The following is a 14047-nucleotide window of genomic DNA, read 5'->3' as shown; positions in this document are numbered from 1 at the left end:
ATGTGTGTGTGTGTGTGTGTGTGTGAGAGAGAGAGAGAGAGAGAGAGAGAGAGAGAGAGAGAGAGACAGAGAGAGAGAGAGAGAGAGTGTGAATTGAAGTCATCTGCAAAAGGTTTTGGCGCCTCTGTTAGCATAACAGGTTTTGTCATCAAAACCCACAAAGCATGTTATCTTGCACACGACTTTACTCCAGGCCCAGAATAGAGAAAGCCTCCTTGTAAATGTAATGTAAGTTAGTGAGATGCAGAGTTAAGACGAGAGGTTGCAGCAACCTCATTGAATTTGCAGTTCTGCCAAGGTGATGTGCAGTAATGGGTTTTGTCTGGCCAAGGTTCTCTGAACCAGATCTCTTTCTGATAAGGATGAGCTCATCATTGGAGACCTGGACTTTGCAGGTGCAGTGTTGTCAGCTTGCTGCTAGCCTACAGCCACTGTCTCTGAGCAGCGCAGTGTTGTCGAAAAAGAATGCCTCCAGTCTTATACACGGTTATCTGAATTGAAAGCCATCACAGGTTTTCTCTTTGTTTCTCTCCCTCAGCACTGCTCAGGGATGCAGACTCTTTTTACCCACAGACAGCTAATCCATTGCTAATCTCTGTTTTCTCTCCTCGTGATAAAGGCCTGACTGGTTTTCTGCACAATGCTGTCCTGTGTTTAATTGACACACTATTCGTATCTTGTCTCTTTTTTTTTTGCTTTCCATGGTGGAACGTTTCTGTCACATAGGTCCAGGCCACAGAAACCCTCCAGTGTGTGTGCGAATTAAAAAAACACGCTCCTCTTTTAGCTGTGTGGGTTGATTTTTTAATAGCGTAATGACCTTGTGTTTCAATGGCCACTCTTGAATACCAGATGCAACATGATGTTGATATGAAGAGTTTCTGGATTATAACAGTAACAAGACTATGTTGGCTATGGAAGCAGCCTTCTAGGGTGGCTTTATAATTGCAGTTTAGTTCCCTCTGTCTGGACAAAAACAGAAAATTATCCATAAAATTGTTGATAATAACTGGGAATATATCTAAGAATCTCACTGAACCATGCTGAGCTGTGTTGTGACAGAGCTTGTGGGTTCTGTATATGTATCTGATTTTGCACATTTATTACATGGCACCTTGTGGGTTAGTGCATTTAATAATTTTTTAAAACTCATTTATGCATATCTTAAATACATATGTTTATACACAAGATGTTGTTAATTGGTGTTGAACAGTCTTCACTCCTATTTTAAAATCCAAACTATCTGTGATATAGAAATCAACCTCAAAATGTCCTCCATGATTCCACACTCCATTTTATCAGCTCCACTGACCATACAGTGTCACTTTGTAGTTCTACAGTTACAAACTGTTGCTCTGCATACTTTGTTTGCACTCTTTTGCCCTGTTCTTTAATGGTGAGGACTGCCACAGAGCAGGTATTAGCTGTGCTTAGGGTAATTCTGAGCACAGCAGTGACACATGTAGTGGTGGTGTATTAGTGTGTAGTACAGGTGGATCATATGCCGCAGGGCTGTTGCAGTTTTTCAACACGTCTCATCCATGCTGTACTAAGAATAGCCCACCAACCAAAACTACCCAGCCAAATGCATCCTGTGTGCAGTTTCCAATGACTACTGATGAATGACTTGACAATGACCAACACAAACTATGCTGCAACAGATGAACCTCTGACTTCAAATCAAATGTATTCACTGTGAGTTAGGCTCCATTTGCTGCCATAGCAGATTCTACTGCTACAGACTAGGAATCAATGTTGGGTTTTTGGATCACAAACACCCCTCCAACTCATCAAAAGTTACTAATTGGAGGTCAATGCCTCCAGAGAACACAGTCCTACTGCTCTGCAGACAAATTCAGGAGGACATTTTCTTTATATTGGTAGCTAACACTTGCCATTACAGAAACACTATGTTGTATTTTTCCCTTAAATGTATAGCTTCAAAATTATTGTGATGCTTCACTGACTTGTAATAGGGAGAACACTCTGCTACTCTGGGCTCAACACTGCAGAATCCACACTACATACATTCTGGAGGATTTCAGGAAACCACACCCCCCTCTTCTTCCCCTTGATTTCAGGACAGTGCTGTAAAAACTGACTACACTCTACAAATGTAGGTGGAGCCCAGGAGCAAAAATCCCAAATTTAACATAGTGTTTCTTTAAGCATAGTGATCCCATGTGTCAATGGCACGTTTACAATAAAAGTTCACATATGTCTGCTCATTAGGGAAACTTCTGGACAATTCTAAATGTGAAGCTAAGAAGGCTGTTATTTTTCCAGGACAGCTCTGTGTATGTTAGAATGATTCATTTGCAAAACTGTCTCATTGCTGTAGGTTTTCTGTGCCTTTGAAAGTGACTGTATGAAAGAGCACAAGACCAAAACAAAGGACACACTCTTTGAGTATTAGTATTCCACAACCAGAGCGATACACCATTTAATGTCATCTGAGAGCTTCCACTAGTTCTTAATGACTGGCTTTGACTTACAGCTAATTTGTGCATGTATTCTTAAGTAATGTGAAATATATTCCTAGGGGTGGGATGGATAATGAACAGAGGATGAAAAAACAGTGGGTGGTGAGCAAAGGAAGAGATTAATGCACACATCTAAAGCGTAGACCTCGAAAGAATGTTTATCAAATGTGTGAAATCTGACGGTTCATTAGATGACATTGAACCATGAGGCAGGAGAGAGCACCGGTTTTAAATCTTGAATACAGAGGCAAGAAAGTAGCTATTCATACACATAGAATTTTAATACACATAAGTCCTTTAATAAAATGAATTCTGAGTGTGTGTGGGTTTTTTTGAGGGCTTTTCGGTTGATATACAGAGAATGAGATCTGACAAAGCTAGGACTGGCTCAAATAAGATATGAATATTGTTTGTTATTTCAAAACAAGAACACAATACTCACCTGTCTCCTTTCTGCACTAGCTGTCCATTTTATCATATCCACAGAGCACTTTGTAGTTCTACAATTATAGACTGTAGTATATCTGTTGCTCTACATGCTTCATTATCCCACAAAGTACCATCACAGAGCATATATTATGATCCCTGTGGTATTTTACATGCTATGGATGCTTTATTAAGTCCCTAGAGGACTGTGTAAACTTGTGGAAAAGCAGTATAACATGTCCCTTTAATGTCTGTCCCTTTAATATTCCTGCCTCATGCCCAGTGATTCTGGGTAGGCTCTGGACCCTCTGAAATCCTGAACTGGATAAAGTGGTTACAGACAATCAATGAATGACTGAATGTCCCCTTTGATGTTATGGCTGATTAGTGCCATTGCTTGTGGGGTCAGATTTGAATGAGATGAATGGGACATTATCAAGAACTGTAATTGCATATTTGACAGTATGCTGGATATAACAGCGTTAATGTCCAAATTTGTTCCTGAAACGAGATCAGCACCCCAGTGTGTCTGATTGGGAATGACAGGCATGCAGCATTGGACTTCTCAGTCAGAACCACTACCGAACCACCCCCTCCCTGTCTCCTGCTATATGACATGTCTGAGAAATAGGAATTATTTGCCTGCATAGCGGAATTTTTAGCCCTTCTTCAAAAAGCTAACAGATGGAGAGGTAGAAATCAATCAGGCTTATGGAATATATGGTATACAAGGAATACAAGGTATTCAGAATAAACAAATTGAGCCATTTTAAGGTAACTTGTTGTGGACACTGTGGAAAGCTGCTCATGAGTCATGATGCTCAGTGTCACCCAGTGTGAGGCTATGCCCTCAGGGAGGCAGTGGTAAATGCAGGGAGGATACTTTATTATAACAAAGGAAACCGACAACTAGAAAACAAGGAACTAACAGACATAAAAATTTAAAGACCAAACACTAAACACTAACCTGAACAGAACTACCCAGAAAACTAAACAGAAAGCTAAGGCTAAACCAAATCAAGGAGCTAATGCTAAACACAGAGCTAACACTAAACCTAAATACTTAGCTACAAAGAAACAGAGATACAAAGAAACAGAGGGACCTGGAATGACAGACATCAATACACAAAGGGATACGTGGAATGCAATGGTTGACAAACACTGAGAGTCAAGACTGGGCTTATAAATTAGAGGACAACACAAAAAACCTGGGAACAACAATTGCAAGAGGAGACACTGATGAGAGGGTGGAGCTACAAACCAAGGAGGGGCTAAGGAGGAGACAAGGGAGACAGGAACAAAACAAAACAAAGAGCCATGTGCTAAGTAAGCACATGGTGGGAACAACAGGACAGGGCCAGGGTGTGACACCCAGTGCCAAAAATTGTTTACTATTGTTTTGTGATTACTTGTCTGTTATTAAAAATCAAGAACTTAAATTTAAGGTGGGGGAAAAAGTTTAATTAAGATCAAGAACCTAAATTGAACAACTTAACACAAGAATACAAGTAGTGCAAATAGAGCATATAACTCCAAGGTGATCATTTGCATGGGGGGACCATCTGCACTCGACTCACCAAACGGCAGTGGGAGTCTGAGTAGAACTCACGTAACTCATGTAGACGTGTTTATCTAATTTTTTGTGTTTGTCTTTCCTCTCACTATTTTCCTCATGTCTCACAATAAACCAGTTAACACTGTTATCCTGGACTCATCCCCCTTATAGGGTAGTGACATCTAACACATAGCCACAAAGCCCAGAAAAGTGAACAGAGACAAATGCATGTCAAGACAGGTCTGAACTGGTTCACAAATCTTCACACTGATGTACTGTGGCAGGACATTGATGTGAGTTCATTAGTTTCCAAAGTTTTTCTGCAGTCCATCACTATGTTTTGCCACAAAATGAATCCCATTCTTATGAAAAGTAAGCAAAAGTTGATTTTTTATACATTTTACAAATAGTGGTAATTTACACATATTATTGTTTTGCATCTATGATTCATTTTACATGTATGATGTCTGAATAATACTGCTCTTCAAAATGTAATCTGATTAGTTGTTTTTCCTGTAGCAAATGTTTCCATTCTGTTGCATTCTGACTCACCCTCACCATCCATCTCTACCTCATCCATAATTGGTCAGTTTCTAACCACTGAATAGCTGCTGACCTGATATTACTTGGCTGCTCTTAACACAGCAGTGACATTGATTTTGTAGTGTGTGTGATGCTGGTATAAAAGTATCAGAAATGTTGCTTGCGTTTTCATATGCATAGGGGTCACTGCAGGGTTGAGACTGGTCCAGCATCCAAATATATCCAGCTTAGAGCAGCTCTGTGGTTAGTTAATGAACCCTGTTAAAGAAGTAAGCAGGGGTGTCCAAATCTGCACATCAAATACAAATTCCTTGTTCTGTATTTTGAAATCAGTGGCAGTTAATTGAACTGTTTATGCAACTAAGTGGTATACACTGTATATCCAAACATTTGTGGACAAACGTAAGCATCGGTAAATTCAGTATAATCAGCTGTTTTAAAAAGGGAACTTATTATACCCGTTTCAAGTAGTTACATTTTTTATAGGCTTTTAATCAATTGTATGTGACATGCTTTAATCAAAATACCACAAGGATCACACAACACGGTCATGTTCTCCTCTGTCAAAACAACCCTGATCAGAATGATTGGTTTCAGCGTCTGTTACTTCAAATGAGAATGAGCCACAGCTCAGTTCAGTGCTAGAGTCCATAAGTCACACTGTATTTACACTAGTCTGACGTGATGTTGCACAGCAACGGATCCCTTTCATTTTCAAAAGGTAGCCACTGGCTTCGTCAGCCACACTGGCACAGTGCATGTTGGGTCCAGCACATCTGATCAGAGTTGGGGAGTTGCAGTGCAACAGAAACTTGAGCAGAGCTGAAACGCATGCTAATTGGTCTGGCCAATGAAATGCATCTGTCCAGTCAGAAGACAGCAGGTGTTTGAGTGACATGTCTTTTCTTATTACAAGCTCATACTGTGCTTATTTTGCTCCATATATGTGGGCCCAGTGCTGTGATTGGAGATCCTCAGACGAGGTGGGTGGGTCAGTTAAATCTCTGCACTGTATGTTAGAAACAGCACAATATCAGAATTACTTGATTTGTCCCATGTTTCTGACTTAGGCAAACTACAACAAAATGACTGGGTCATGTAATTTCACAGTTTGTGGGCTGGTATGCGCCCCAGATCCTCAAATGATTGTCCAAATGCACTGAAAAAGTGATTTTTTCCCCATAATATGTCCCTTTCAAGTTGCACCCATTGTGTGCACAGATGGTCTGTTGTGCACACAGCTTGTGTGCTCTATAGAAAAGCATTCAGCATAACAGGACCCTCTGGAACAACAGTCTAAAGGTGTGTACAGAACTTTGTTGTACAGTATTCAATATGAGTACAAACAGAAGAACAACAATGTGCAATAGTAGCTTCTTTATAGGGCCAGCATATTGTTGCAGAGACTCAAGTGCCCTTAAAATCTATGAATATTAAATATCATATATTATTTGTCATACATAGTGTAACTGTGGTGTACAGATAGAGCCTTATCATATAGAGAAAATAAATGTTTCTTCTATCAGTATAATTTTTGAATGAACTAGGTAGAAAATGTGTGTTCCCTAACTAATCATAAGAACCTGACATCACTAATGTTAAGGACTGAATGCCATAACATTTTCACAGCAATGTTTCAATATCTAGTATAAAACCTTCCCTGTTACTGCAGGAAAAGGGAATTCAGATTTCAGAAGAAATTTGCATGAACTGTGCTTTTCATAGCTATGTCTAAACAGTTCAGGGATATTTTAGCCTTTATTCATAGTCATGCATGCATGCCCATATCACTGTTAATACACAATAATGTAGATATAAAGCTCTTGTTTATGCTGTCTGATAGATTTGTGGGCCAGTCTGCTTTCCCATGCCTCACCACATCAGTACGCTATAGGGACTTCATACTCACATCAAAGCACTTCTTTGTGCACTGGTAAGTTGTCAGTTGGGGCAGTGATTTCATTGATGTGTTAAAGCCACCTTTGTATTTTGCATTCATTTCACTTCATTTTCTCTTTCAGTTTTCATACATCAAATAATAATTTTAGTTACTCTGAGTTGTTAGGGTACCAATTTTATTTCACACATTAAGAAGTGCAGCCCACCGCAAATGAACTTATCTGCAACTCTTTGCAAATGCAATCATCAATTTATAAATAAATAAATCATCAGCACAATATAAGCAAACACAGGCATATCAGTGAAGAAAGGAAAAGGTTTTTGGATTCTAACTCAGCCTATATCTTCCTCTGAAATTAAGTGGGCAAACCCTTTCTGATTAAGCTGGAGCTATTGTAAAATACAGTGAGAACCATCGTTTAAATGACAAAGGGAAAAAGAAAATAGTTCCAATGATTTCACAGACCAACTTGACTGGATTTTGTAAATATAAACAAATGCACAAATTGATTCATGCAACAAACTCCAATAAAAAAAATTGCCTATCCTAACTACTAATCCAGTTCAGGGTCACGATGGTTCCGGAGCCTACCTGGAATCACTGGGTGCACAATTTGAATTTTCAGTTCTCTGGTAGTGTTGCTGTTACAAAGCTCCAGGGTCCTGGGGTTGTGGATTGGAGCCCTGTGCTGGGTGACTGTCTGTGAGGAGTGTGGTGTGTTCTCCCTGTGTTTGTGTGGGTTTCCTCCAGGTGCTCCAGTTCTGTCCCACAGTCCAATAACACATGCTGGTGACTCAAAAGTGTCTCGAAAATGAGTGTCTGAGTTAATGTGACTGCATGGTGCCCTGAGATGGACTGATGCCCCATCTAGGATTACATCCTGCCTTGCACCCAGTGTTTCCAAGTAGGCTTTGGACCCACCGTGACCCTGAACTGGATAAGCAGTTACAGAAATTGAATGAATAAACAATATATATATTTTTACACATTCTGTCTTGATGCGAGAGCTGCTCAGCAGTGTCTTGCTGAAATAGACCTGAACTTCCTTGGAAAAGACATTGCCTTCATGGTAGTATATGTGCTTCTCAAAGCAACACTACGTCTGGATTGGTATTTTTGCTTCTGGGCTCCACCTACAATTGTTGAGTATAATTCACTTTTGTGAGATCCAGTCACAATCCTACCCCCCACCCCTAAGTACTGAAAAATAGGCATATTTGTTAATGAGGATACATAGTTAGCATAGACAACAATGAATTCAAAACAAGCATGTTGACTGATAAGAACAATATTATCACATTTTATACAAATATGATGCTGCAGTTATAATACTGTAATACTTGCATAATGAAAGCAATGAACATAATTACATTTTTACATATCTTTCCTGAAATACTGCTTGCATTTAAAAAAAAATTTAGATTGCAATTTTGCTATGTGTTTGCATGTTGAGTGTGAGGAATGTGTGTAATCAAATCAAATTTTGTTGACAAAATTATATAAGCTATATAGATTGCTAATAACTGGACTATGTTATTACAATCTAACTTGGATAGTTTTGAAATCTGCCAAACATTTTGAAAAAGTCTGAGACTGGGATTAATCCGATAAGATTACAATTCAATCATTCATAAACTCATTGGCAGGGATGTACACTCTGCTATCAATCTTTTGTTGTTTGCTAAAACCACCTTGTTTTGTCTGGCTAGCAACTAAAGCTCTATGGGAATGGGTTGACATAGCTTATGGTTACTAGTTCTAACAAAGCACATCAGACAAGTGCCACAAAATAGGTTGTAACTTTCTTGTCAAATAAGAAGAAAGCCAGCTTGGAACCTGTCTTACATACTTTTATCTTTTTTAGCTTATGTCAATGTGCAATAATAAGATAATAATAATAGGTTCAGAAGAAGAATGGTTTGAAATGAAGAGAAAGGTTCTTAGTTGAGCTTTAAAGGTAGTGCAGTCAGATTGAAGAGAAAAGATTGTGGAAGTGAATGCCAGAATTTAGAAGCTGTGACACTAAAAGAAGACCAGTTCCTAAAAGATATGAAGGAGAAAGAGGGACTGTAAGAACGAAGTATAGAGTAAGACCACAAATGGCTAGGAAATATAGCATTAGAAGTCTATTCTTTATACAGGAGTATACTGGTCACTAGTCTAGTATTTATCCTTATTCAGTATCTCGCTCAGTTAATCAATCTGGCTGAATCTGTTTCCCTACATCCTATGTAGTGCACAGTGTAGGTCATAAAGTATCAGTTTCTGCACTCACACAATGTGCTGTATGTTTAACAATTACCTCATGAGTTTAGGATGATTAGTTCTGGATCACACACCACTCCAACTCATTACAAAGGCACTGAATGGGGGTCCATCACTGCAGAGAACAAGCTCATAGAACATGTTGAGCTTAATTGATGTGCTGCTCTACAGCATCCCATTTCATTTCAAAAGCTAATTATAGCCACATTTAATCATATGACCAGTCAGAAACAAAGGAGACAGAAGTGATCGAGTTGTTTACAGAACTACTGTCACATCATTTCAGCAGAAATACTGCACCTTTTTGGAGTAATAACACCAATTTTAAAAGAATACATACAGGAGAATTTATTTTGGAAAATGGCATTCAATTTTAACTGTATTTTTTAAAGCTCTAAATGGTCTTGCACTTGGAAATCTCAATAGCAGAATGTCTGTTATTGCTCCTGCCCTGACTCATATATCTGTATATAGTCTTCTGCAAATACCCACAGTAAAGTGCAGAAACTGTGAAGAGGATCTTTTCTTTCTGTTATTATACTTTTAATTTCTAGGCCTTTTATCTGGCACTGAAATGTGGAACATTTAACATTTTACATGGGAAAACTCGTTAATTTAGCTTTGAATAGAAAACTTTTTAATCCCTTAAGTAGTGTTAAACCAACTCACCTGTCTGTGAAACACACTGTGCTACCACTGAAATGAATAGTGTTATAAATACATTCATTTTATTCCTGGTAGGGTCCAAGAACACAGTTTGGAGGATTCTATTGCAATTAAGAGACAAAGAACAAAATGTCTAGAACTCATGAACGCTTCATCCAGTTTTCAAAAAACTTTGCAAACACAACATTTTGAAGAAGTCTGTTAATTTTGGTGTGTGAATTTTAAGTGCAATAAGTGCTACATAACTGCCACATCAGCTCAATAAATAAATTTACTTAGAGCATCTCTGACTTAGCTCAGAAGAGAAACTGAAATGATGTGGTGGTTAAACACTTTATCCACCATTGGCTAAACACCATTGGATAAACACTTTATCCACCAGATTTGAAAAGATAAACTTTGACCAGTCATAAAGAAACATTAAAGGTATGTTAATACAGGGACTATGACCCTAGGGAAGTCTTTATAAATATTTTTTTAAATTTTTAATATAAAAAATATATTTTATATAAACTACAGGGGTTAGACAATGAAACTGAAACACCTGTCATTTTAGTGTGGGAGGTTTCATGGCTAAATTGGACCAACCTGGTGGCCAATCTTCATTAATTGCGCATTGCACCAGTAAGACCATGTGCATCCAATGGTTAAACATTGTATCCTGAAGGCGGTGCCGTGTATCAGGACGACAATGCACCAATACACACAGCAAGACTGGTGAAAGATTGGTTTGATGCACATGGAAGTGAAGTTGAACATCTCCTATGGCCTGCACACTCACCAGATCGAAATATTATTGAGCCACTTTGGGGTGTTTTGGAGGAGCGAGTCAGGAAACATTTTCCTCCACCAGCATCACGTAGTGACCTGGCCACTATCCTGCAAGAAGAACGGCTTAAAATCCCTCTGACCACTGTGCAGGACTTGTATATGTCATTCCCAAGACGAATTGACGCTGTATTGGCCGCAAAAGGAGGCCCTACAACATACTAATGTATTATTGTGGTCTAAAACCAGGTGTTTCAGTTTCATTGTCCAACCCCTGTATATATGAAGTTTTGTATATGTTGGTGAGTCTGAGAGTTTAAAATATTGAAGGTTTAAAATAATTCAGAGAATCATTCTCTCCAGTGTATATTGTAACTAAATGCAATTTAATAAGGCTCCACACTCTCAACACACCAGAGCATCATGAAAGCACACGTGTAGCTCATGGCAACAGCGAAGTTCCTCGAAAGGCATGGCAAATGAATGGGTTTGGTCAGGAATGCAAGATGGAAAAATCTTCTCAGGCTCAGGTTTCCAGGGTAACAGATTGTGGAAGAAGTGAAGCAAGGACCGTGGGAAATCTGTCCATCATTTCTAACTCTCCAGGGAGAAAGGTGCACCAGGGTGTGGAGCATGTGATGGCTGTGAAGTGAGGGATTAGTGTGATCACACTATGTGCCCAATAGTTTCAGCTCCATTTGTTGCTTCAGTGATGAGATACCTTTGTTCAGAGCTCTTGAGTGTTCAGTAGAATGTTATAGCTGTTCACAGCCAAAGGACCATTCGCAATCATCCGTATCCCTTTAACCTTGAGCCAAAAAAGAAAATCAGCCATTAAATCTACTTTTTGCAGTTATTGATAATATTTCTGTTAAATCATGTTTTTACTTTATATGAAACTGAGTCTAATAAAGCTAAAATTGGGTTTTATTTTGTTTATCACAAAGGATCATAAATATTCTAAATTAATTTACACACTCAGTCAGAAACTCTAATCCATCCATCAGCATTACAGAGCATCACAGGTTCTTTTACACAGAGATAGGAAACAGCACTAAATATATGTATGGGAAGAAACTGGAAAAAACATTGGGTGGTAAGTACAGGGAAAGATGGATGAACACATCAAAAGTGTTTATCAATTGCCTGTAATCTGAATGCTCATTAGATTATATTAAACCATGAGGCATGAGAGAGCAATTTTAGAATGTAAATTCCAAAACAGCATTTACAACAGGAACAGGATTGTTTTCCAAGAGATTGAAACATTTCTCTAGGTTCTTTCATCCAACTTTTTTTTAACACAGAATTAAAAGCAACTGGTGTTTTCAAATTATGACAAAAAATACAATACAAATATTAATCAGATTATGGTTCTGGCACAATTATTATACAATTATAATGCAATTATACAATTATAATTGCCTGAGAATGACTTGATTTAATCCCAGTTACAGTTCCATTGCTTTTTTTTTACAATGGTATGTGCATATAACAAAAAAGGGATGTGTATTTAAAGAGAATATCATTCCATTTGTTCTTATAATGCATTTAAAGGACATAAATAGTGAATTCATTTTTTAATACATTAATTTAAAGAAATCTAAATGCTTAATTCCAAGAGTAGGCTAGAGGAATGTTTTCTTCACCATGATTAGAGTAGGAGCTATTCATGGAAAAAGAGAAGGACAAACTCCCTTTGTCAATCTTGATTTCAGAAGAAATATTGGGCAAAACATCAAAATGGAGGACTAAACTAATAGAATGATGCCATATTTTGGTAAAAACAAACCAACAAGCAAACTGACAATAACAAAAACAAGATATAGGAGTAATTACATCCCCACAGAACAATTCCGGCTTCAAACAGCTTCAAAGCCTATTTCTTTGTGTTTTTTGTACTCTCGGGTGGAGTCTGTGAGCTGGAACTTGAAATCCTTTGGGTGTGCAGCCCATTAAAAGCAGGGTCACCACTCTGTTCACTGCTCATTTTAAATATGTCTGGAAGAGCTCTGTCCCTCAGGTAGACTTCTGAATCCTTACCTGCTTTTTCACCAGTTTACCCTTATTTCTATCATTCTCTCACATCTCAATTCTGTTCATTGTCTCCTCTGCACAGTTGCTTTCTCCGGCCTGGGGTTCACCTCCTTCTACTTGGCGGGGAAGCTGCAGTGCTTTACAGAGAGTGGACGCGGGCGCAGCTGGCGACTCTGTGCCATGATCCTGCCCCTCTATAGTGCCATGATGATTGCCCTGTCTCGCACCTGCGACTACAAGCACCACTGGCAAGGTCAGACATTCCCACAGAACCCCAACAAGCTACCCCAGTTTGTACATGGTACAGGCATAAGCAGAATTTGATATTTCAATGATTATATCTCACCACATTTAACCTTCCTTTCCCCACACTAACTCTCCTCCTTCCAAATAAAATTTGGTAGTAATTAATGAGTATGAAAACATGATTTACTGAAATAATAAATGTTACTATACTGTTTATATATTTTACTATACTTCCAATATGTTTCCACCACAAAATTCCACCATCACAAATCTAGCATGTTTCTCAGCACCTGTGTGACACAGAAAATGTGGCAGGGCCAGTAAAAATAGTAGGCTGCTGGAGGCTGAAATTTTCTTCAGATAAATTTTAACAAAGCTGATGTTGGATCCTTCTTTGCCAGTTTCTTACTTGAAATTGCTGTTCTAATGGAACTACAGTTACATTCTGGCATACAGTAAACGTCATAATGTGGAGCAGAAATAAAAATGTAGGTGGAAAAAATACACTCCCTGCCAAACTAGCTCAGTGGGTGAGTGGTCATTACACACACACACACACACACACAGACAAACACACACACAAACACACTTTCTCTGCACAGAAGTAGCACATTCTTAACGTACATCTCAACATATACAATGTTTAAAACATAAACACGTGAATTTAAACACGTTACTTAAAATAATAATGACAAACACAGCTCTGACATAAAGGACCATATAGTTTTAAACATTACATGTCACTCCATGTATTAGAACCCACTATAGACAAACTGGACACAGAGATATTTTAATGCTGAGCTAATTGCTAATAAATTGTAAATCAGAAGTTTGGATTTCATTGCTTTGAGTCTGTCCTTTGTCCCTCCACTCTCAATAAAATGTGGCTCTAGTGATACCCTCAAGGGGAAATGTTCAGTAACTTTAATTAGGGAACATAATTGTACAAAACAGAACACTACTGTATATTTAAATGTGTATTTATTTACATGGTTTCTACCTTTAGCGAAATGAATATACCTATACTGTATCTTTTAACTGAGAGGGAATTTTGATCAAAGTACTTGGGCTTTATTCACTTGATAATGTAATGTAGCTGGTTAGTGAGGAGGTACTATGCAAAATTCAGGGCCTTGGCCACCTTGACTTTTAGGTTTT

The 14047-nt window shown here is 38.3% G+C and overlaps 1 protein-coding gene across 1 annotated transcript in view; it reads left to right on the top strand.

The window, feature by feature from the left end:
- Positions 1 to 14047, top strand: part of plpp4 (phospholipid phosphatase 4) — a 165495-nt gene that overhangs the window by 136753 nt on the left and 14695 nt on the right. Inside the window, exon 7 of the mRNA XM_066678726.1 lies at positions 12726 to 12896. Coding sequence (XP_066534823.1) covers positions 12726 to 12896 — 171 coding nt within the window. The remainder of the gene's footprint in view (positions 1 to 12725; positions 12897 to 14047) is intronic.

This window comes from Hoplias malabaricus, chromosome 8, assembly GCF_029633855.1.
Source record: "Hoplias malabaricus isolate fHopMal1 chromosome 8, fHopMal1.hap1, whole genome shotgun sequence".
Taxonomy (NCBI): domain Eukaryota; kingdom Metazoa; phylum Chordata; class Actinopteri; order Characiformes; family Erythrinidae; genus Hoplias; species Hoplias malabaricus.
This window is presented reverse-complemented; position numbering and strand designations above follow the sequence as displayed.